Source organism: Bubalus bubalis, chromosome 14 (assembly GCF_019923935.1).
Source record: "Bubalus bubalis isolate 160015118507 breed Murrah chromosome 14, NDDB_SH_1, whole genome shotgun sequence".
In the NCBI taxonomy this organism is placed as follows: Eukaryota; Metazoa; Chordata; class Mammalia; order Artiodactyla; family Bovidae; genus Bubalus; species Bubalus bubalis.
In genome coordinates, this window is record NC_059170.1 from 23772317 (window position 1) to 23797584 (window position 25268).

General features: G+C 49.1%; 1 protein-coding gene across 6 annotated transcripts in view; it reads left to right on the top strand.

Moving 5' to 3' along the window:
• SNPH (syntaphilin) overlaps positions 1–25268 on the top strand; it is a 45150-nt gene that overhangs the window by 15054 nt on the left and 4828 nt on the right. The window contains exons 3-6 of one of the 6 annotated variants that reach the window (XM_044927781.1): positions 18691–18837; positions 19243–19339; positions 19938–20144; positions 22455–22604. In XM_044927781.1, the coding sequence (XP_044783716.1) occupies positions 19290–19339; positions 19938–20144; positions 22455–22604 (407 nt within the window). In that variant the 5' untranslated portion in view covers positions 18691–18837; positions 19243–19289. The other 5 variants (XM_044927782.1, XM_025263734.2, XM_006048983.3 and 2 more) reach the window with 5 other exon arrangements.

Sequence of the window (25268 nt, forward strand, 5' to 3'; positions counted from 1 at the left end):
CAGTAAAATTAATCAGTGGTTTATCTTTGAGTAGCAAAACTGGAAGGTTTTGGTTTTTTTTTTTTAAGGTGCATGCTACTTTTATAGTTGGAATGTGTTAGTTCCTCAGTCATCTCCAGCTCTTTGCAACCTCATGGACTGTAGCCGACCAGGCTCCTCTGTCCATGGAATTCTCCAGGCAAGAATACTGGAGGGGGTTGCCATGCCCTTCTCCAGGGGATCTTCCTGACCCAGGGATCAAACCAGGGTGTCTCGCATTGCAGGCAGATTCTTTACCATCTGAGCCACCAGCAAAGCCCTATAGCTATAGTAACAATATTCATAAATAGAGCTATATTTAACATTTAAAAATTATCCAGTTGTAGCTAATTTGTGACCTTCTTGGGATGAGTTATGTCTCTGGGCTTTGGTTTATAAAATAAGGAAATGGAATTATGGCTCATTGGGTAGTGTGTGCCAGGATTCTTCACAAGCATTATCTGATTAAAATTCCCAATGGAAACTCCATGTTGCAGATGAGGAAGCCAAAGGCCATGGTCAGTCCTCTGCTGAGAATTAAGTTTTCCAGATGGATTCTGCCCTAAGAAAAGCCCCTGCTCTGTACGCCTCCTCAAGGGCCCCTGTGATTATGAAGATGTTTGTGTGCTCCGGAGAAAAGTCAGGAAGAGGGACACCTGAAAGCCTTGTGTCAACACAGCCAAGAAGAGTTTAGCTTATATAGTCAGGAGGCGGTGTTTGCCAGCAGGTGAGGAGGAGAGAACTTTGTGCCAACTGCAGCCAGAGCTGTTGGTCTCTGCTTCACCTTTCTGCCCCAGCAGACTTCTCCCAAGCAGAATTTGCCCTTCAGCCCAAGTCCCCATTCCGTGTTCCCAACTTCCCTGTATGTCCAGTGCCCTGGGTTCAGAACTGCAAGGGTTCGAGTCTCAGCTCCACCAGTTCATCCTGGGGCTTTGGGCAAGGGCCCACCCCTTCCCCCAACCTCACATCCTCTACCTATAAAATGGGATCAGGCTAGACTAGAGATTCCAAACTCCAACACCAGACAGCTAACCAAAAAAAAAAAAAAAAAACCCAGGTAAAGAGCAAGAGTGCAGGTGAGAATTGACCAAAAGGAGCCACTTTTCAGCCTCAGTCCATCACTGTCCTGCAGGAATGCGGGCACAGAGCCATGGCATCTTTGGGGTTTAAGACAGGCTAGAAAATCTCCGGGTTTTTTAAGTATGAAATCTTTCAAGTTATAAACATTGACTGAAAATAAAATACATACAAATGCAGGCCAAAGCAAACTGGTCTATTTGCATGATATAGCCTGTGGGCTGCCAGTTTGGGACCTCTGGACTTTCCTGCCTCTGAGCACCCTCTGGCTTTGACCCTGTCAGCTTAGAAAGTGTTCACAACCTAAAAGTTGAGAGTTATGTTTCATTCGGTGGGGATTTTTAGGACTTCAAGCCCAAGAGACAGCATCTCAAGTTACCCTGAGACAACGGTTCTGAGGAGGCAAGGGAAGGAGCCAGATTATACAGAAGTTTTGCAACAAAGGACAGGCAGTCTGAACATCAAAAGATTGTTGTTAATTAAAGAAAGCTGAATATCCCAAGTTAAGGAATTTAGTGCTTTTCTATTTTGGGGAAGATGCAAGAGTCTGGGCTCACTGAAATCGTTCATATATTTTTTTTTTTTCTATATTTTTGGCTGTACTGAAATCATCATTCTTTTGATTTGCACTTCAGCTATCTGGGGCCAATATTCTGTTTTCACACCTTGAGTTCCTCAGGGCTCACAGTAGAGAGTGGCTGCAGTCTGATGGCTGCTAGGTGGCAGGTATCCTCCACCTTCCTGAGTTTCCTTAGGGCTCAGTGGCTTGGAAGGCTCCCTACCATCGCTGATGACTGTGACACCCTTGTTTACTGATATGACGTGAAATATTCCATTTCTCAAGCCTCTGGTTCCTGGACTCCTAGCCTCAGGTGTTCCTAGAAGTAACACTGGGCAGAGTGAAGCCCAGGTCTGTGAGAACAACGAGGCCAGTGTGCTAAGGAGGAGGCCCTAAGTTTGACTGCTGGGCCCCCACACATACCCTGTATAGATTGTTATTGTTGCCATTCAGTCACTAAGTCATGTCCAACTCTCTGGGACTCCATGGACTGTAGCATGCCAGGCTCCCCTGTCCTTCACTATCTCCTGGAGTTTGCTTAAATTCATGTCCACTGAGTTGGTGATGCTATCTAACCATCTCATCCTCTGCCACCCTTTTGTCCTTTTGCCTTCAACCTTTCCCAGCATCAGGGTGTTTTCCAATGAGTCAGCTCTTCATATTAGGTGGCCAAAGTATCAGAGCTTCAGCTTCAGCATCAGTCCTTCCAATGAATATTCAGAGTTGATTTCCTTTAGGATTGACTGGTTTGATCTCCTTGCTGGCCAAGCGACTCTCAAGAGTCTTCTCCAGCATCACAGTTTGAAAGCATCAATTCTTCAGCGCTCAGCCTTCTTTATGGACCAGCCATCACATCTGTACATGACTACTGGAATAGATAACAAGGGCCTTAAAAGGCCCTGTCCTGTTGCTTGCTCCAAACCCCATCCTCTCTGTGGCTTGTGGTGTGCTCGGCCCTGTGCTTGGCACCTTAACATGCACAGGCCCGCTTCACCATGTGACAGTGATAAACCTCATGTGGACATAAGGAAACTGGCCCTGATTATGACTGGCCCGCAGGCACACAGCTCCCCTCTGAGCTGGGATTTGAACCCAGGGGCATCTGGCTCTACCCTCTGAGTTCCTGCCTTTATTCCTCAGCCCCTCAGAACGCTTGGCTTGTGCTGGTGCTGATGGCCGTGTTGAGTACATGGACTGCACACACACAGATGAGCATAGTTACATGTGTGTACTAGTGAGCACTAGTGAGCACATGAATACAACTCGACCTGTTTTGTGCAAATCTGTGTCCTTGGCACCTATGCTTAGAACAGTCAATTCTTATTTGCAAAAGTCATGTTCTAGCACTATAAACCAACTGGGAACCCTGAATTGGTGCGAAACCATTGCTCCTGAAGGAAAACAGAGTTAGGATCCTGGAAGTCTCTTGTTACATTTTCATCAACTGATCAATAAAACCTTGTTTTATTTATTTGTGTTTCTGTTTTAAGACAGCGCCTTTACTATACATTGTTGATACATTCACATTGAGTTTGTGCCAGCAACCCTGTAACTCACACCTCAGTGAAGCTTATCTGACACTTATCTTCTCTGTAAGGCACCTAACAGCCTTCCTGAGCTTAGGAGCACTGCACGGCACTTCAGCTCTGTACTTGCAGGCCATTTTAAATAGCAAAGTCACCCTGCAGAAAAAAGCACAAAACTGTTAAAACATGGCTCTAAATAGCCACAAAAAGACATTTGTTTTTAAGAAATGAAACAAGCCAAGTGAAGTATGTATATTTTTAATAACTGGGTACTTCTGGTGACTCCAGTTTGAAACACTAGTTTTTTATGAGATTTTATTTTGAAAGAAAGAAAGAAAAGAAATAAGAAGGTTGCCTTGTTCCACCTGACCTGGGAATGTGGGCATCAGGCAACTAACAGGGCTTGTAAATAAATGCTTATCAGGTAAGTGAATTCACAACTATGGACTCCCCAGACAATGAGGATCCACTGTGACGTATCTTTCACTTTTCTCTGAGGGGTGCTATTAGGATTTGGGATTGTTGACACAGCGAATTGGGTTTTCTGCGTAGGGAGATGTATCAGGTTGGCCAAAAAGGTCGTTCGGGTTTTTGTAGCAGATGTTCTGGAAAGACCTGAATGAACTTTTTGGCCAACCCAATAATCTGGAGGGGCAGCTGGGATGGTTTGAGTTCTACTCTCACCATTACCACCTACTTGCCACCTGCCCTCATGCAAGTTCGCTGGTTTCTGGAGCCTGAGCTTCCTTGGTGGTAAAACAGAGAGAATACCCTGTAATATAAGGGTGAATTGACAGGATAGATGTGGGGCACGCAGGACAGTGCCTGGCAAGAGACTGGTTAAATGGCAGCTTTCAAACTGTGCTGCTTTCATGCCTTCCTTTAAGATACAGGTTTTAAGAGTTTTGCACTCAAGGCGCTGCTAGATACTACGGATATGAAGATAGATAAAACCCTGTCTTACAAAGCAATTATTCTTCAATTAAAAAAAATAAAATTTTTTTAAAAACCTAGGCTTACAAATCTAGCAGGAGAGACAAGCCCACCTAAATAGGACACCATGTGTGAAAAGGACTAAAGTAACAAACTAAGTACTGTTAAACTTTTTTTTGCCCCATTTGACTTGCTTCAGATCTGATCAGATCAGATCAATCTCTCAGTCGTGTCCTACTCTTTGTGACCCCATGAATCGCAGCATACCAGGCCTCCCTGTCCATCACCAACTCCCGGAGTTCCCTGAGACTCATGTCCATCGAGTCAGTGATGCCATCCAGCCATCTCATCCTCTGTCGTCCCCTTCTCCTCTTGCCCCCAATCCCTCCCAGCATCAGAGTCTTTTCCAATGAGTCAACTCTTTGCATGAGGTGGCCAAAGTACTGGAGTTTCAGCTTTAGCATCATTCCTTCCAAAGAAATCCCAGGGCTGATCTCCTTCAGGATGGACTGGTTGGATCTCCTTGCAGTCCAAGGGACTCTCAAGAGGCTTCTCCAACACCACAGTTCAAAAGCATCAATTCTTCAGCACTCAGCCTTCTTCACAGTCCAACTCTCACATCCATACATAACCACAGGAAAAACCATAGCCTTGACTAGACGAACCTTTGTTGGCAAAGTAATGTCTCTGCTTTTGAATATGCTATCAAGGTTGGTCATAACTTTTCTTCCAAGGAGTAAGCGTCTTTTAATTTCATGGCTGCAGTCACCATCTGCAGTGATTTTGGAGCCCAGAAAAATAAAGTCTGACACTGTTTCCACTGTTTCCCCATCTATTTCCTATGAAGTGATAGGACCGGATGCCATGATCTTCGTTTTCTGAATGTTGAGCTTTAAGCCAACTTTTTCACTCTCCACTTTCACTTTCATCAAGAGGCTTTTGAGTTCCTCTTCACTTTCTGCCATAAGGGTGGTGTCATTTGCATATCTGAGGTTACTGATATTTCTCCCGGCAATCTTGATTCCAGCTTGTGTTTCTTCCAGTCCAGCGTTTCTCATGATGTACTCTGCATATAAGTTAAATAAGCAGGGTGACAATATACAGCCTTGACGTACTCCTTTTCCTATTTGGAGCCAGTCTGTTGTTCCATGTCCAGTTCTAACTGTTGCTCCCTGACCTGCATACAAATTTCTCAAGAGGCAGATCAGGTGGTCTGGTATTCCCATCTCTTTCAGAATTTTCCACAGTTTATTGTGATCCACACAGTCAAAGGCTTTGGCATAGTCAATAAAGCAGAAATAGATGTTTTTCTGGAACTCTCTTGCTTTTTCCATGATCCAGCGGATGTTAGCAATTTGATCTCTGGTTCCTCTGCCTTTTCTAAAACCAGCTTGAACATCGGGAAGTTCACGGTTCACATATTGCTGAAGCCTGGCTTGGAGAATTTTGAGCATTATTTTACTAGCATGTGAGATGAGTGCAATTGTGTGGTAGTTTGAGCATTCTTGAAGCCTGCTTTTACCTGGGTAGTGACATCAATCCAAGTGAATGCAGAACCACTAATTCATTCAGAAATTATTTGAGGGCATGCGGGGTGCCAGGCACTAATCTAGGTGCTGGGAACTATATTAAGAACAAAATGGGCAAATACTCTTACCTTCCTGGAGCTTGTGTTCTAGAGACAATAAACAAAATATGTAAATATATGAGCTGTAGCGGGACTATGGAGAAAACAAAGCAAGGGAAGAAACAGAGGGCCCCCTGAAACACAAACTATGATAATATTCCAGAGGAAGATTTTAAGGTGGGATAAAAATGTAACATATGTGAATAACATTAAGAATAAGACTTCTTTTTTTTTTTTTACTCAGGAATTATTTATTTATTTATTTTTTAGAATAAGACTTCTTAAGATTTATTTATTGTATTTTTTGGCTGTGGTGGATCTTTGTTGCTGCACCTGGGCTTTCTCTAGTTGCCAAGAGTGGGGGCTTCTCTTTGTCGTGGTGCGTGGACTTCTCACGCAGTGGCTTCTCTTGATCAGGGCACAGGCTCAAGGCACATAGGCTTTAGTAAGTGTGGCTCATGGGCTCAGTAGTTGCAACTCATGGGGTCCAGAGCACCGGCTCAGTAGTTGTGGTGCACACACTTAGTTGTTCCCCGGCACGTGGGATCTTCCTGGATCAGGGGTTGAACATGTGTCCCCTGCATTGCAAAGCAGATTCTTAACCACTAGACCACCAGGGAAGCCCAAGAATAAGACTGTTTAGATGAATAAATAAATATTGCGTGTGGAGTGCTTTCCTTGCTAGGCATTTCACATATATAATAGCTAATTACACACATATAATTGCTAATCGTGACTGTACTCATGCACAACTGTAGTTAGCTCCATTTTACAGATAAGGAGACTGGGGTTTAGAGAAATAAAGTGGGATTCTCACTGTCATGAAGATAGTGGATGGTTCAGTTTGGAATTCAGATCCAGACTTATTATCTGAGCCCAAAGTCATGTCTTTCTGTTAAATTAGTCTCTTAGCAAAGGGGAAAAGCTCATTCTGAGACAAAGGGATTTTAATATAGATGTAGATGTTTACAGAATCTCCCCTTTAAAACATTTTTAAATGCTCACTTTAGCTAAAATAAGGGGTAGAGCAGCTTCTCTGGGGCTTCCCTGGTGGCTCAGACAGTAAAGAATCTGCCTGCAATGCCAGAGACCTAGAACTGTGTTCCAATTTGAGTCAAAAGATATTGGCTACCTGGAAGCCAATACTTATTGAAGAATCCCAAGGATTCATCAATTTGGAAAAAAGAATTCTAGGTGGCTCAGATGGTAAAGAATCTGCCTGACAATACAGAAGACATAAGAGATGTGGCTTCCATCCCTGGATCAGGAAGATCCCCTGGAGAAGGAAATGGCAACCTATTCCAGTATTCTTGCCTGGAGAATTCCAAGGACAGAAGAGCCTGGCAGGCTACAGTCCCTGGGATCACAAAAGAGTCGGACACTACTGAGCAACTAACACACACACACGCACACACACACACACACACAGCTTCTCCAGAGTAGGAAGTCTTTTGGGAACAGGGGTTTATAATTACCCACCCTCTTCCAGAAAGTGTGAGCTATGTTGGGGCCTGTCAAAAGCCTTGGATCTTGGTGAAGGCAAGAGAATTCAGCTTGAGAATGGATGTGCCATTGGAAATCAGCTGGGTAGGAGTCAGCTGCCAAGGATGGCAGGGAAGCTGGCAGCTGGAGAAAGAAGGAGGGCCTGGGAGGAGAGGTGAAGGATGCTGATGTAGGTTCGGCATGGCCCCCAGGCCAAGAAACGGTTAGGGGAACCGGGTCTGTGTCTCCAAGCCCCCAGGAGCCTCCGGAAGATAGATGAGACTTGGTTTCCAACAGAAGCAACATGCCCAGAGTGATTGGTGTGACTGGAATCAGCTGGCCCACCTTCAGTCTCCTGTCCCCTGGCCCTGCAGCTCACATCATGGCCTCTGGCAAGTCTTTGGTTTTATGTTTTAGAAAATGTGGCCGTTGGACTAGGTTGTCATGAAATGCCAGGAGAGAGGGTGGGAGAAAAAATGCAAAACACAGTGTGAGCTTCGGTGGTTCCCTGGTTTGGATACACAGAAAGAGAAGCTCTCTCATCAGGTTGGGTGGGGCTATCTCCATGGAAAGGCACTGTGGTCCCGGGCAGATCAGATCATATCTGTACATCCTCTTAGCCTTTGGTCCTTGTGTTCCATGGGTCTTTCAGTCTCATGTCAGCAGAGCATAGCACACACAGGGCAACTTGGGTGAGCTCTGAGAGAACCGTCTTTCCTTTACCCTGGGACCCTCGTTGCAGGTTCACAATGGGCAGTCCTCTATCCCTACAGCAAATCCCATGCAATAATGTTTCTTTTAGCAATCATTTTAGGGAGATCTTTATTTATCCTGAAGAATTAGTCTGCTTCCCACTCTCCCTTAACTATAAGAAAACTGGGCATAATTTCTCTTTTTGCTTTGGAGGACAGGAAGCTTGGAGTGGACCCTGAACCTCATTATTGCCAACACGTTTGTATGTGTGGTCAGGCTGGAGTATCCCCTTCTTCCACAGGCCTCAGTTTCAGTGTATATTTTACTGTGTCATTTGTGAGCTGCCTTGAAGTTGGTGAGATTTCTATCTTACCCTCGGCTTTCCTTCCATGACTTCTTTACTCAAAAAGCTAACTTTTGTTATTATTTTATCAAACTTCTCAGTTCGGCCACTCAGTCATGTCTGACTCTTTGCAACCCCATGGACTGCAGCATGCCAGGCCTTCCTGTCCATCACCAACTCCTGGAGCTTGCTCTAACTCATGTCCATCGAGTCCGTGATGCCCTCCAACCATCTCCTCTGTTGTCCCCTTCTCCTCCTGCCTTCAATTTTTCCAAGCATCAGGGTCTTTTCCAATGAGTCACTTCTTTGCATCAGGTGGCCAAAGTATTGGAGTTTCAGCTTCAGCATCAGTCCTTCCAATGAATATTCAGGACTGATTTTCTTTAGGATTAACTAGTTTGATCTCCTTGCAGTCCACGGGACTCTCAAGAATCTTCTCGAACACCACAGTTCAAAAGCATCAATTCTTCACTGCTCAGCTTTCTTTATACTCTCACATCCATACATGACTACTGGAAAAACCATAACTTTGACTAGACAGACCTTTGTTGGCAAAGTAATATCTCTGCTTTTGAATATGCTGTCTAGGTTGGTCATAGCTTTTCTTCCAAGGAGCAAGCGTCCTTTAATTTCATGGCTGCACTCACCATCCGCAGTATTGTAGAGCCCAAGAAAATAAAGTCTGTCACTGTTTCCATTGTTTCCCCATCTATTTGCCATGAAGTGATGGGACCAGATGCCATGATCTTAGTTTTCTGAATGTTGAGTTTTAAGCCAACTTTTTCACTCTCCTCTTTCATTTTCATCAAGAGGCTCTGTAGTTCTTCTTCGCTTTCTGCCATAAAGGTGGTGTCATCTGCATATCTGAGGTTATTGATATTTCTCCCGGCAATCTTGATTCCAGCTTGTGCTTCACCTAGCCCAGCATTTCTCTGGCCCAGAGTACATGATGTACTCTGCATATAAGTTAAATAAGCAGGGTGACAATATACAGCCTTGACATATTCCTTTCCCAATTTGGAACCAGACTGTTGTTCCATGTCCAGTTCTAACTGTTGCTTCTTGACCTGCATACAGATTTCTCAGGAGGCCAGTAAGGTGCTCTGATATTCCCATCTCTTGAAGAATGTTCCACAGTTTGTTGTGATCCACACAAAGGCTTTGGCATAGTCAATAAAGCAGAAATAGATGTTTTTCTGGAATTCCCTTGCTTTTTCGATGATCCAGTGGATGTTGGCAATTTGATCTCTGGTTCCTCGGCCTTTTCTAAATCCAGCTTGAACATCTGGAAGTTCACGGTTCATCTACTGTTGAAGGCTGGCTTGGAGAATTTTGAGCATTACTTTGCTAGCGTGTGAGACGAGTTCAATTGTGCAATAGTTTGAGCATTATTTGGCACTGCCTTTCTTTGGATTTGGAATGAAAACTGACCTTTCCCAGTCCTATGGCCACTGCTGAGTTTTCCAAGTTTGCTGGCATATTGAGTGCAGCACTTTAACAGAATCATCTTTTAGGATGCTTCTGCCTGGATTCAAATGGGGGTGTGGGGTGGAGGCCACAGTGCAGAAGCTTTGTCACTGGAGCCAGGAGTTGAACTCCCAGCCCAGACTCTATCCCCTACTTGCTGGGCAACTTTAAACAAATTGCATGCTTTTCCTGGGTTTCAGTGTCTCTCTGTAAAATGATGGGTTGTAACACAGTCTACCCAGGATTCTAGAATTCTGTGAGGGTGTTGGCCCTTGGAGGTACTTGGGGTAAATTTAGGAGAGGTGTGGACACCGACTCAAGGATCCTGAGAACTAAGGCAGAGATCTGAAAAGAAAAGGAGAGAATCCATAGAGTCAGAGGTCCCATCCTGTGAGGCTTTAGAGCTGGAACCTCAGGCAGAGGAGGCAGCGGGGAAAGGAGCCAGGTGATGGCTTGACAGCTCTATCAGCCAGGAAGCCCAGGGAAGCATATGCTGTGTCCAAGGTCACTGGAGGGCCTCCATCTGCCAGGATCCACTTGCCAGGCATCTGCCCAGCTGGGGCTTGCACTGGGGCCCCTCTGTCCCCCAGGCCTCCCCGTGGCTGTCTGCAGAGGGGCAGCCTTGGAACGCTGGATGGTGGAGGGATAGAAACCAGTGTTGCCCCCTGCTGCCCCTCCCCATATAGGAGACCTGGCAGGCATTGCCCTGGAGAGCCAGCCCAGGGCAGTTGGCCTGGCAGAGGGTGCCAGTAATTTCAAGAGTCACCCCCGTGCATGCTGGGACTTGACATAAAGCAAAGAATAATACCTCTGAAAAAGGAGAGAAGATCCCTTCAAGGTAGTGATATTCGTAGTAATGGCAAGAAATATTCTGTCTTCTGTTTGTCTAAGCGCCTCCTCCGTTGCTGCATTCGTTGCCTTGGTTGGATCCTAAAGAGACAGGCAAGGTCAGGAGGGTGGCTCCCACTGAACACGTGTGGCAGCTGAGATTCAGACATGTCAAGGGCCCAAGGTCCCGTACAGTGACCCTGTGATATGGCTTGGGGAGCTGAGGGTCTCTCAGTGCTGGGCTCACACAGCACTTGGTCTAGAGAGCAGGGTGCAGCCAACAGCTGTTGGAAGAGTTGAACACAACGGTCCTCACAATGAGGGCTTCTCCTTTGCCCACACGGCTGATTCTTGGAGGGATGTGGAGAGACTTATGCTGGTTAGGGAGAAGACATATGAAGAATTTCTTTTTGAATAATCATTCTTGCTCTGCTAACCTCCTGTTTCTATGTCCCACTTTTTTTGTCTCAGGAAGTGTATTATTTTATCATCTTTTTATTGAAATATAGTTGATTTATACTATTGTGTTAGTTTCAGGTGTACAGCTTAATGATTCAGTATTTTTTCAAATTATATTCCATTCTAGGTTATTACAAGGTAATGGGTATAATTCCCTGTGCTTGACAGCAGGTGTTCCCAACCTCTAGGATCTAATGCCTCAGATCTAATCTGGGGCAGAGCTGATTTAATAATAACAGAAACAAAGTGCACAGTAACTGTAATGAGCTTCAATCATCCTGAAAACCATCTCCCCACACTGGTCCATGGAAAAACTGCCTTCCATGAAACTGGCCTCTGGTGCCAAAAGGGTTGGGGATCACTGCTTTTCAGCACATCTTTGTTACTTATCTATTTTATATACAGTAGTTTGTGTCTGTTAACTCCAGCCTCTAATCTGTCACTTCCCTTTCCCTCTGCCCTTTGGTAACTCCAAGTCTGTTTTCTATATCTGTGAGTATATTTCTGTTTTGTATATAGATTCATTTGTATTATTATTTAGATTGTCAATATCAGTGATATCACAGATTTGTCCTTCTCTGACATTTCACTAAGCATAATATTCTCTAGGTCCATCCACACTGTTGCAAATGGCAACATTTCATTCTTTTTACAGCCGAGTAATATTCGTTTTATGTGTGTGCGTGTATATACATATACACCTTCTTAATCTAATCTTCTGTTGATGGGCACGTGTGTTGTTTTCATGTCTTGGCTCTTGTAAATGGTGCTGCTATTGAACATTACGGTGCCTATGTTTTTTCAAGTTACTGGTTTTTCTGGATATATACCCAGGAGTGGAATTGCTAGATCATATGGTAGTTCTAATTTTAGTTTTTTAAGGAACTTCCACACTGTTTTCCTCAGAGGCTGCCTCATTTTACACTGCCACCAAGAGTGTATGAGGCCTCCCTTTTCTTCACCTGCGATGTCTTCCTTTTATGGAAGCATGAGGAGCACAGGATTTGGGGATGTAACCCCACATCTCCACCACGGTATTTTAGGATCTCCCAGCAAAGTAGAATTTTGCTTTTTCATGCAGCATAACAATACATGTCCCAGATCTCTTGCGCTGTGAGACCTTCATGATGCAGTAGAAATGCAGGCCCTTGAGACCTAGATGTCCAGGTGTGACCTTGAGTGATCTCAAAAGCTCTGCAGCTTCAGATTTCCCATGTGTCCATGGATCAGTCTCCACCTGGCCTCCCTCCACAGGGAATTTGTGAGAATCAGATGGAGTTGGGGATATTCCAAACCTTCAAAAGGGGCAGCCTCAGTCACCATCTCCTCCAGGCTCTCGGGCACCAGGGCAGTGGCTGCCCTGGGCCCGGCGGCCTGAAGTCAAGTAGAACCGGAGGGCTGCTTCTGGTCCCTGTCCAGTCTCTGCTTGCAGAGCCATCCTTGGCCATTCCCTTCCCCTTCTTGGACCATGCCTGTCATTTTATACCAGTTCATTTGAAATATTATATAGATCATATTTATTTTTTATTGATATATAGCTACATACCATAAAATCCACACTTTTAAATGTATGATACAAAGGATTTTAGCATAGTCACAAAGTTGCATATCTGTCACTGCTTTCTAATTCTAAAACGTTTTCATCAATTCCATGCCCACTAGCAGTCATTCCCTACTCCTCCTTCCCCCAGCCCTTGGCAACCGCTAATCTGCTCTCTGTCTCTGTGGATTTGCCTGTTCTGGACACTTCATACACATGGAATCACAGTGTGTGGCTTTTGGCGTCTAGCTTCTTTCATTTAGCATAAGACTGTCAAGGTTCTTCCATGTTGTTGCATATATTAATACTTCACTCCTTTTTCTGATTTAATGATATTCCACCAAATGTATAAACCATACTTTTTGTCCATTCATCCTTCGATGGACATTTGACTTGGGTCATTTCCTCCTTCTGGCTGTTGTGAACAGTGCTGCTATGGACATTCATGTGTAAGTTTTTGTTTGAACATCTATCTTCTTTTCTTTGGGGTAAATACCCACCAGTGGAACTGCTAGGTCATTTGGTAATTCACTGTTTTACTTCTTGAAGAACTGCCAGCCTGTTTTCCACAGCAGCTGTACCATGCTGTTTTACATTCCCACTAGCAACACCCAAGGGTTTCAATTTCTCTGCATCCTCACCCCTGTTTATTATTATCTGTGTTTTTGATTATAGCCATCCTAGTGGATATGAAGGAGTATCTCATCACGGAAAATATGCATCGCATAGATGTTTAACCTGCAAAGTCCAAAAATGTAGTCTTACTTTGGACCTTCCATAGGTAGAACAGATACAAGAGGAGCCTCTCCAGGTGAAAGGGGGAAGGAGGCCTGAGCTCACAGCCCCTTGCAGTCCCAGGGGCAAGTTCTCTGGGTGGTTTGAAGACCACTGGGCTCCATGCCCTCCAAGCTCTGGGATCTGAGTGTAACCACCGGAGACTACCCAGCATAGCAGACGCCTCCACCCTCACTCCCATCCTGGTTGCCTTGAGAGACTTCGCAGTGTGTGGCCAAGTTGTGGGTCTGCCCTGTGCTGTGCTGGGGCTGCCACAGTGAGGAGTCCAGTGGCTCCGGCTCTGCGGGCAGCGTGTTGGAAACAAGGAGAAAGCTGGAGACGTGCTGCCAGCACCTCCCTTTCCGTGTCCAGGAGGAAAGGTCCTGGCTTTTGCTGACAGTGTGGAGAAGCGTAGCGGGTGATGAGGTTTTGAAGCCAGGGGAAGTTTACCAAACCCCTCAGCCATAAGCAGCACTCAGAGCACTAACCTGAAGATCCAGAGAGGGAGGCTGGAACACTCCCAGGCCCGTCTTCCACCTGCCGCTTCTCTCTGCATTAGCGTTCTAGGAGCACCAGGCGCTCTGCAGCTTGACAGGTGGAATGTTCTGCCTTCTGGTGTAGTCTTGGCAGAGAGAGGATTTTGCTCAAGTTCTGGTCTGTAGGTTGCATTGCTTTGCTTTCCACAGCTGTGAGAGGCTTGAGTCATCATATACAGATTGTTCTGTTCCCTTGGATTTTTGGATAGATTTCCTCTTTTATTGATGGCTAATTCTTTGCAGGGGGGAGGATAATGTATGGTACATACAGGGACTTTCACTTAGCTAGTATATTAGATTAACCCAAGTGCCTGGTTTCTCCCCCGTGACTCATTGATTGAGTAAAATGCCATCATGTCTCGCTTTGAAGAATGCAGCTTCCTAATTTTACAGATGGAGAAACTGAAACCCAGGGGTTCTAGTAATTGAAAGGGAAGAAAGCATCAATTAGGACTCTATCATTTCATTCACAGCCCTAGAATCAGAGAATGTTGGATCCAGAATTGTCTTGGAGACCATCTAATCCAACCACTTGGTCTATCATATGTGCCTGTTTAACCCATTGTGTTACTAACTGTTGTGTGTTGATTGTGTTTATTTTTATGAAGTTCCCCAGAGGGTGGTGTTCCCTGAATTTCAACCTAAGCCATGGCATGCTAAGTGGTCAAGAGAGTAAGTGACTGGTGGAGTCCCGGGAGGAAAGGCCTGCAGGGCAGACCCTAACACAGAGTGCAGTGTATGCATGAGGACAAAGCAGGGCAGGTGCTGTCGGCTGGGCAGACGGCCTTTGCAAAGACATGGGAGCAACAAACAGGGCTTTCCTCGGGGGTCAGCAAGCAGCTGAGAGCTGGCTGGACAGGGTAGAGACGAGAGGTAGAGACCATGGCATGACCTTGAATGCCATGGTCAAGAGTTTTGCCCTAGGCTGTTCTCTTTCTGAGATGGCCCACACTCTGTCTATGGAGTGTGTTTCTCTCTAAATAAATCCAATTCTTACCTAAAAAGAAAAAAAAAAGAGTTATGCCCTAAGTTTTACTTAATTGGGGGCCTCTGATGAATTTCCAGGAGACCCCATGCCCTTTTCTCCATTGTTCCTGGGCCGCCCTGCGTTCATTCACGCTAAATTGTGTCCGACTCTTTGCGACCCTATGGACTATAACCCGCCAGGCTCCTCTGTCCATTAGATTCTCCAGGCAAGAATACTGGAGTGGGTTGCCATGCCCTCCTCCAGGGGTCTTCCTAACCCAGAAATTGAACCCACATCTCTTATGTCTCCTGCGTTGACAGGCAGGTTCTATACCACTAGCGCCACCTGGGAAGCCCATGCCCTGAATCAGGCCCTTCTAATTTTTTGATAACCTCCTAACCGGTCTCTCTGCCTCGATTCTTCTTCCCTTCCAGCTATGGTTCACAAAGGTGCAGGACTTTCTAAAGTGCAAATCTGATCATGTCCATCCCCATTTTAAGGCCCTTCCATAGCTCCCTGTTGCCCACAGGACAAGATTCTGGCTTTCGTGGCGCTGTGTGGTCTGGCCCCACCTCCTTCTGCAGCCTCACTCCTGCTGTGCCCCTGCCTCCACGAGGCCCCCTAGTTTCCCCAAGCAGCCATGCTGTTCTATTGAACTACTCACCGCCTTTGCCCAGGCTTCTCCATCCCTCTCATGCGCTTTCTCTGCCTGGTGAACCCCTGTTAACCCCTAAAGGCCCAGTGTAAATTTCCTTTTGAAGACTCTTTCCCTGACCTTCCTGAAGCCACTATTATCCCTTGAATGTTTCTCTTTCAAAGCTCACATTGCACTGCGGTTACCTACTACCCAAATCCTGGCAGTTCCCATTTTTGTGTGTTCATTGTATGGTGGGCACTGGGCTAAGCCCCCATGCATGAATTATCCCATCTCATCCTCACAGTAACCATATGAGGAGCTTTCTGTTATACCTACAGATGATGAAGCTGAGGCTCAGAGAAGTGGCATGACTTGCCCAAGGCAGGCAGCTAGAGGATAACAGAGCTGGGATTTGAGCCCAGATCGCTTAGACTATTTCCGACTCTTTCCATCTCCCAAGCTCCCATTGTTGGGTGTGTAAGGGACTGATGAAAGGGGTGGATCCAACAGGGTTGCCAAGGTGTGGGCAGGATGGGGAAATGGGGCTGGGCTTACCTTGGGGTGGAGATGATGGGCGACTGTCAGCCCAGTTCCCCACATTTAGGGGTTTCCTTTCCACCTTCCATTCCGGTGGCCACCTGGGGATAGGCCTACAGGACTCCAGGCCAAGCAGTTGGCATGGCAACAAATGCCATGGCAACTTACCTCCTCTCTGGGGCTCAGAGGGGAGGGAGGACCTGAGAGAGCACAGGGTGCTCACCAACACTTCTGGGCTAGATCCTGGGGAGGTGACTCCCTTTGGGCCTGGGTATCTTCTGCCCTCCCAGAGGGACTCCAGCCTGCAAGGTCTCATCCCAGCAGGGGAAATGCCACTTCCACCTCTGTCCCAGATGAATGGCTGTCTTTGGCCTCCCAGGAGACTGTCAGCTCCATCCAGGTACAAATGCCATCCCCTTGCCAACCCCCCTTCCCCAGGCCAGAGAGGAAGGAAGAGGGAGCAAGAGAGGAGGGAGGTGTGGGATTGGTTGCCAAGCAAGGTAAGAATGGGGACAAAGCCCTCATTGTATAAGGCCACACGCAGCTCCAAGGCGAAGCAGGGCTGGTGCCTGCCTCCCAGGACTGGAGCCTAGAGCTCCACCCAGGCTTTGCAAGCTCCTTAGCAACACTCACCAGGGCTGGCTTAGAAGAGCAAAGTCTGGCCTCAGCTCTGAGTCCTGCCTCTCTGAAGGTCTTCCTGAAGGCACAGCATCCTCCCAAAAACCAGAAGTGATGACGGGAGGATGGCCGGTGAAGCCAGGCTAACTGGGGCTAGAGGCCAGGGTCTATTGGATGTGCAGCTGTGAGACCTTGGACCCAAATGTGATAACAGATCCTGCCTTGAAGGATTTTTATTTGGAATAATGAGCCAAGGCACATAATAGCACTCAGCATGGTCACCTGGTAGCAGACAGAAGAGGTCTGTCAATGACAGATGATCAAGGGGGAGATAAATTGGAGCATAGCATTGACATATATACATTCCCATAAGATAGCTAGCCAGTGGGAAGCTGCTGTATAGCACAAGGAGCTCAACTCCGTGCTCTGTGACAATCTAGAGGGGTAGAATGAGGGGTGGGGGTGGGAGGGAGGCTCAAAAGGGAGGGGGTATATGTGTGCATATAGCTGATCCACTTTGCTATATGGCAAAAACCAACCCAATATTGTAAAGCCATTATCCTCCAATTAAAAAAAAAAAAAAAGACAGGTGATCCTTGAAGCCCTTGTCACCCATGAGTAAGGACAATCAGCCCCTCCCCCATGCTCCTCGTTGAGGCTCTCCTGTGCCTAGGAGGTGTTAAGACATTGGTGGCCTCCTGGCAAGTATGGAGGAGCACGCTTGTCCCCCCAGCCCCTGTCCCACGGTTCCTCCTCTGAGGGCCAGCCCTGCAGTTCCAGGAGGCCCTGCCTGGGTGGTTGAGGCATGGTGGGTGGGATGCATTGCCAAGCCAGGTCAAGCAGCTCAGATAACAGGTGGGGTGCCGGCGGCTCCTGTACCTGGCACCTGACACCTCTGGGCAGACAATGCTGGCTATGTCCAGGCCCTCCAGGGAACAGACCGTGTCTGTGTCCCAGCCAGGAAACAGGCCACCTGAGCAGCACCTTTGTCTGCTCAGGAGGCAGCTTCACCACTGGCCGGGGCAGCCGGGATCCTCAGAGGCCCTGACGTGGGAAGGGGTGGTGCCCTGGGCAGGGGATCCGGGCTTCATGATCCAGCCCCTCAGCATCTGGTGTTGGCCTGGCTCAGGTGTTGGCCCTGCCACACTGGGGCAGGGACTCAGGCAGTCCCTTCCCTCTCAGATTCCTCATCTGTAAAGGGACTAATCACAGCACTTCCTCATAGGATTGTTGGGAGGAGTCGATGGCGTAATGTACGTAACGTGGTTAGCACGGGTCTTGGCGTGGAGTAGGGCTTGGCAACGGCTTCTCTCCCAGCATGGAGGAAGGTCCAGTGCACGGTGTCCTCGGCTGAGTCCTGTAACCCAGGCGACTGTCCTTAGTCCCTGCTCTGAGTATGGAAGGAGGGGACAAGGGTCTCTGGAGCTGGCACAGAACTAGCATGTTGGCTGCAAAGAGTCCAGGCCCATTCCCTTCCCTGGCCTTTGGGAGCTCTGGGCTGAAGCCCAGCACAGGCCTCCTCCTACAACAGCCAACACCAGCCCAGCCTGGGGCCTCTCCCTCCCTTAAACCTCTGTAGAGCTGCCCTCAGAACCCAAGCCCCTACCCAGGAAAGGGCCCTAGGGATCCCCAGGCAGAAGCCCAGATCTGAGTCTCCCTACCCACTTGTCAAGAGGGCGGAGGATGGATCTCCACAGGCATGGTCCCTTCCTACTGGGTCCAGCCTACACTGATGCTCTGAATGGGTGGGGTAGTGTCTTCTTCTCCCATCTGTCTCCTTCCTCATTTGCTTTGAGCCTGTGCCCTGAGTTCCTCGTGCATCCCAAAATGAGCATGCGCATTTGCATGGATGGGCACAGGCGTGCCTGTGTGTAGCATGTGGGAAGTGGAGGTGGGGCAGGCAAGGGCTGCATGCCCTGCATTGTGGACAGGCCCCCTGAGCATGTTCACTGAGCCTTGTGTGGCACGCCTTGGAATGGCAGGGATGCGGTACCTTTTCATGTTCATGTGTATCCATATGTCTTTCTACACGTGTGCTGGTGTGTTGGTCTGTCTTGTCTCCCCTATAGATGGGAAGCCCCGAGCCTCGCATCAACAGGCACCCTGGGAAGGACGTCGAGACTAGCCCAGCCTAATCTGGGCTTCCTGGTGATGCTCCAGGAGTCCTCCAGCCTGCAGTCCCCTCCAAGGAGGAGGGTGGATTGACCAGCACAGGGGTGGGGGTCTGAGAGTCAGGGGTCCAGGGACCCTGGCTCACAGCCAGACTCAGTGCTGGGTTGAGGCAACCAGAAGGCCCTGCCCTAGTGTCAGTGTGACCTGGGGGGAGGCCTTCGCTCTTCTGGGGCACCATCCACTCATCTGAGGACACGGGGCTGGACTGATGATTTCTGGCCATCCTGAGGCTCTGACAATCGTGATTTTAAGTTGGGTGGTGGGAGCCTGCTAAATTCACTGGTGGAGGCAGTCGTGGGCAGAGCCTGCCTGCCAGCCCCCAGCCTGGTCCCAGGTGTCCTGCTGAAGGGTAAGAGGAGAAGCCATGCCGGGCAGCGGCCCCAGCGAGAGGATGACGTGGCCGGGCCCGGCCCTCCCCACGGCCCCCCCAACCCGCCCTCTCTCCTCAGCCCCGGGGACACCGCCCATCCCGCCCCTCACCCGGACCCGCAGCCTCATGGCCATGTCCCTGCCAGGCAGTAGACGGGCCTCTGGTGGATCCCGCAGGTGAGTCTCCCCCTTGCCCAGAGCCTTGGCCTCTGAAAGTGGGGGGAGGGGGTCTCTGCCTCCTCCTACTCTGTCCACCACCTACTTGTCTTGGAGCAAGTCATTGCCCCCATTTTTCCCGTCTTTAAAATGGACTTGCTGACACTTGCCTCAGGAACTATTTAAGGGCTCAGATGACACCGTGGATAGAAAAGTTGTCTGAAGACTTAAGCCATTGGATCCTTCCCATCATTAATATTGTTGTTCCATCCTTACAAAGACAGCATGTAGCCTTCCACCCAGGCTCACCCAGACTCCACGTATGCCCCTCCTCCTGCCCCTACGCCTGCCTGCCCGTTCCTCTCCTCCTCCGTCTCAATTCACACAGGGCCCTTTCCCTCTGGGCTTGGGGGACCCTGGACGTTGAGGACCCTCGCTAGGGGTAGCTGGGCCCCACCCTTGGCCCACAGCCCTGCTCAGCCTCCGCCTCTGTCCTGGGGAGCCAGGAGGACCTGCCTCCTGGTTTTCCATCTTCATTTGCACTGTCTGTTCTGTCACCCCTGTCTGTTCTGTCCCCCCACCCTCCCCTCTGCTTCTCTCCCCGGCGGTGACCCCAAAGTGGGGGCCCTCTGGGCCGCAGCGGCCTGGCGGTGTTCGCCCAGTGTCCGCAGCTGCCCACCAGCCAGAACGAGCACCTGCCTCTTCTCCCTGCCTCCAGGCGCACCTCTCCACCCGTGAGTGTGCGGGATGCCTACGGCACCTCTTCTCTCAGTAGCAGCAGCAACTCAGGCTCCTGCAAGGGCAGTGACAGCAGCCCCACGCCCAGGTAACCAGCCCCTCCCTCCTGCCTCCCAGCCGGCAGGGAACCTGAACGCCTTGGGGCCTGGGGGGTGTGGGTGTTCTAACCATCCCCAACTCGAGCACACTCCCTGGCTGTGTGACCTTGAGAAGGTCCCTTCTCTCTGAGCCTCAGTTTCCCATCTGTAAGATGATATGATCATACCCAGCTACACATAACCAAAGACAGTGGCTGAGACAAACTAGGGGTGATGCTTTCAGAACAAGGGGCCAGAGGTGGGCGACTTCCTAAAGTGTCGAGGACCCCACCTCCACCATCCTTGGTGTACAGCTGGCTCTGACACCTTCAGGCATCAGGTCCACGTCCAGGGAAGAAGAAGGCAGAAGGCCAACCCCCCCTCCCCTCTACGCCAGGCTCATGTTTCCTGAGACAGGACACGTTCCCCAGTAAATTCTGTCTACACTGTGCTGGCGGGTGCCAGGTGTGACTGACTGGCTTCAGGGAGGGTTAGTGGTTCCACGTGCAGGGCCACCTAAGCACAATGGGAGTTCTGTTGGGGAGAAGGCAGGAAGCTGTGAGTTGAGGAGGCTAGGCTGTGGTCTGCTGGTGGGATAGGGGTGCTCCCGACCCCTGGATGAAAGCCTTGGCCCTCCCGCCTCCTCTGGGTGGGAATTCCTTCTCCTTGGCACTGGTGGGAGCTGGGTGTGCTCACCACACATGCACATCTGCACCACCCCATGAGGGGGAGTGTGGCTGCTGGGAGCAGTGCATGTCCAGCCTGCCTCCACCTCAGGGTACAGCTATGAACAGGTCGATGTTATGAACAGTCGATGCACATCTGGGCTCCCATGTGCCTCTAGAACATGAGTGGGCACGTGCAGATGGGAAGGATCGACCTGCATTTGTGTGAATGTGTTCATGAGCTGGTGTCCTAGAATAGTTGACCCTGGTCCAACAGGGAGGCTGGGGCACTGACCCCTTGTGCAGTTGAAAATCCATATATCACGTTTGGCTGCCCCAAAACACAACTGCCTACTGCTGAGCAAAAGCCTTTATAACATAATCAGTTGATTGGCACATATTTGGTATGTTATATGTACTATCAACAATATGCTTACAATACAGTAAACTAGAGAAAACAAAATGTTAAGAAAATTATAAGCACAAGAGAATATGTTTACAGCACTGTATTTATTGACACGGTATGTTTACATTGTTTGTAAGATGAATCACCTGTCAGGACATCAATATTGTCTTATATGACACAAAACACTGTAGGGATTATATGTATCACTAAGACTAGACATCAAAAATGAAAAGATCATGTGAAAAAGAAATTCATATTTACTTACAGGCATAATGATGCATGTATTGATAACAATACACATTGATAACAAAGAAGCAGCAATACGATTGCTTCAGGGTAGCCTAGCCTATCTAATGAATGAATCGTTATAAAAATTTTATGGCGTACAGTATTACAGTCATATTCGTAATATGGTATGAGAAACATTGTTACATTTGTCTAAAACCACTTACAGTGATGACAGAATGATAGGCAGTTTCTCCAATTACCAGAGAAAGGCCTACTGTAGGGGAATGTGATCCTCTGAAGGCACAGTTGTAGAACAGTGAGGAAACTTACACACTATTAATTTTATATTAAGTATCACCCACCTTATGCCAGGGAAATGACAGGCTACCACTTCGGTACCTGCTTTACACAGAATGAACGTTTAGGCGATGGTGATGATGACGACACAGAGCCAGCTCGTATGGTTCTTGCGGTACAGTGATTAGATTTCCACACCGAGTCACTCACATATACAACGGATAAGTCCTTGCCCACCAGGCAGGCCCCGGGATAATTACATGGAGAGGGAGGCTTCTCCCTGCCTCAGCTTTATTCTCTGGGATGGGAGACTGAGCCCTGGGCTGCAGCGCAGGGATTGGGTTGACAGAGATGGCATTGCCCTGGGTGGTACCAGGCTTGTCCACATGCTCTGAGACGTATCTCCCCACCCCGAGCTAGAGGAGCCCTGACCTCCCCACCTCGACGCTATGCTCTTCCCTCAGAAGAACCTTAATAAAACCCACCTTCCAGAAGGGCCGGGTGTTCTCATGCACACAGGGGCACAGGGGGAGGCCTGGCCTGCAAGGCGCTGGAGGCGGGGAGGGAGGGCACCAGAGGGGAGTGGGGCACCAGGATGGGTGGGCGGGGCTCCAGGGTGAGTGGGCGGGACACCAGGATGGGTGGACGGGGCTCCCTTGCTCCTGGAGGCCCAGCGCATCGCCAGGCCCCTTCCTCGCTCCCCGCTGACGAGCGCCCCCTGGCAGGCGCTCCATGAAGTACACGCTGTGCAGTGACAACCATGGCATCAAGCCCCCCACCCCGGAGCAGTACTTGACGCCCCTGCAGCAGAAGGAGGTGTGCATCCGGCACCTGAAGGCCCGCCTGAAGGACACGCAGGACCGGCTCCAGGACCGGTGAGCGGGAGGCCAGGGCCCGTGGCATCTCTGGGAGGAAGGAGTGGCTAGGGGCTCCTCTCTCCCGCAAAACCCCACCCGTCCTTTCCCTCCCTCAGCTGTTCCTTGAAGCTTCAGGTGGCTGCTTAGGGCCAGGCCGAAAGCAGTTATCCTGGCCTCCCCGCCTTCCCTCTCACTCCAAGGCAGTGCTCTCTCGGTAGCAGCCTGGCAGCCCCTTTTGGCCACTTCTCGTGCCCTGGCTCCTTTCTACCTGGGGAGTAGGAGCCCAGGGCATTCTTCCCGGCTGACCTGCTCATCGCGGGGCGGGGAGGTTTGGTGGCAGGGCCGGGGTTGGGGGGGTGCGGCGGGGGGGGAGAAACAACCTGTTAACCCTCCTTGGCCTCCTCCCAGGGGGTCACCAGGGGCTCCTGACCTACCGTTCAGGCCCAGGTGCCTTCTTCCTCATCCATTGCGAGGAACCTTTCTCTGAACGCCCACCCAGCCCAGGGGTCTCCCAGGAGACCCCGTGAGCCTGTCTGAGCTCATTCTCCAGACCTGAGGGCCAGTCCTGACCCTCCCAGCCTTCACCTTTTCAGGCTGGCGGCTTCATCTTTATGATGGAAGCTTCAGGGCTGCCCTCTGACCTTTGCATCATCTACCCATCTTCTCCAAACTGTATGGATTCAGATACACAGCTAACTGTGAGCTGGACAAGGTGCCGTGCAGGGCACTGGGGGGTCAGAGCACCATGACTACGGCTTCCTTCATCTTTTCTTTTTTTAATATGACAATTTTATTGAGATATAATTCACATACTATACAATTCACTTATCTAAAGTAAACAGTTCGGTGGTTTTTTAGTATATTCACAGAATGGTGCAACCATCAAGAGTATCTAATTCCAGAATGTTTTCATCACTCCCGAAAGAAACCCTGTTCCCAGTAGCAATCATGCTCCCATTTCTCCCCCATCCTTGGCAGCCACTAATCTTTCTCCCTCTGTGAATGTATCTATCATACATATACATACATACATATATATATATATATATATATATATATAAAATAAGTAAGTAAGACCACATCTTTCTTGACCAGAGCTCTGCCAAGTACCCCATTCAGTCTGTATTTGTTGTGGTTTGGAACTTGAGGAGGTCACAGGTGGCATTCTGTGGGCCTCCTTGTCTGCAGAGCCAGGATTTCTATTTCCCATTTTCTTCTCAGTGATGCCCTGGGTCTGCTTGGCCCTTTGCTCTGCTGTCCTCAGGGAGCAGACAGCCCATTTCCTTCCTGCCTTTCCAGGACTGCCCTGTGGCTCAGAGCAGGCCACCTGCCCTGTGTGGTTTGGGCAGGATGCCCTGCTTTGGATGTGCCTGAACCTCAGCTCCCCAGCCTCTCCACCCACAACTCATGCGGTAACTTGGCCGCTCTCTACTTACTGTATTGTTGCCCTCCACACACGCTGTGAACAGTGATGCTCTCATTCCCTCAGTAGCCTGCCTGCTCCTCAAAGATGGCTTTACACTCTGTGCTTTCATACACTGTATCCCCACTTCCAAGACGCCCTTTTCCCCCATCTCACTTCCTTGGCAAATTTATCTTTCAAGACCCAGTTCAAATATAACATCCCACAGACCACCTGAGACCGAGACAGGGCTGGGAAGCCACAGCTCTAGGGTCCTGCCAGCTCCAAGGAGGAGTGGGCCCAGCCCAGCTGATCACGCCCAGTCCCTTCTTCCAAACTCACCCTTCCTCCCAGGGCTCAGCGTCAGTGAGCGGGATTACCCTAGAGTGAGCCCTCCACCCCAAGGCAGGAGGAGTGGACAGTCTTCTCCGCACCTGTGGGGGCTCTGAGCCCCTGCAGGTCCCCACTGCCACCCCACCTCCATTGCCAAGCTGTGCCCGCTGGGCAGCCCTTCCTTCCCTTCTGCCCCTTCCAGTTGATGCCACTGCTGATCTTGTGCCCCCTGCAGCTCCCCAGGCCAAGGCCCTTCAGTGTTTTGTGGAGTGAAATTCCTGGGCCCATTTCCTGAATTTCTAATCTGCCTTTGAAAACAGCACGATGCTGGATCTGGGTTGGTCACTCTGCTGGCCTTATAAACCCCAAAGTGACGGATATGCCATTTGGATTTTATTTATTTCACATAAATTTGGGATGAGTGTCTGCGTGCAGGTTGAATTCAGTTCCATGAAAGATTTTCCTCCTTTCTTACTGCTTTTAGCTCATCCTGATGAGTTTCACCCTGGCTTTACCTCTGGACTAGATGGCATCATTTCCTACTTCACCTCCCTCCCCTGCACTGCCCCCCAGATTCATCTAAGCCTCAGGGATTTTAAAAGCCTGAGAGTTTCTGGCAGAGACTCTTCTGACAGTCCATGTTGCCTGCTCTTGCCTCTCCTCTTGGGAATAGCTCTGTGCCTTTTTCAGCAATCTTCTGGGCCTCTCCTCTCGACAGTACTTACAAGAAGGACACATCTAGCACAGATAAGACAGCCACTCTGTTCTCATCACTCTCCTCGGACTCATCCACCACTTCTCACCCCTCCCCTGGAGGGAAGATGTAACATTATCAGCTACATTCACGGCAGTAATTTCTCTCATAAAAACAAAGTGGTTTGTCACCCTCTCCCCGCAGTCTCTGGCCAAATAACCCTCCACTGAAAATTTCCACCACCGGCTTTTGT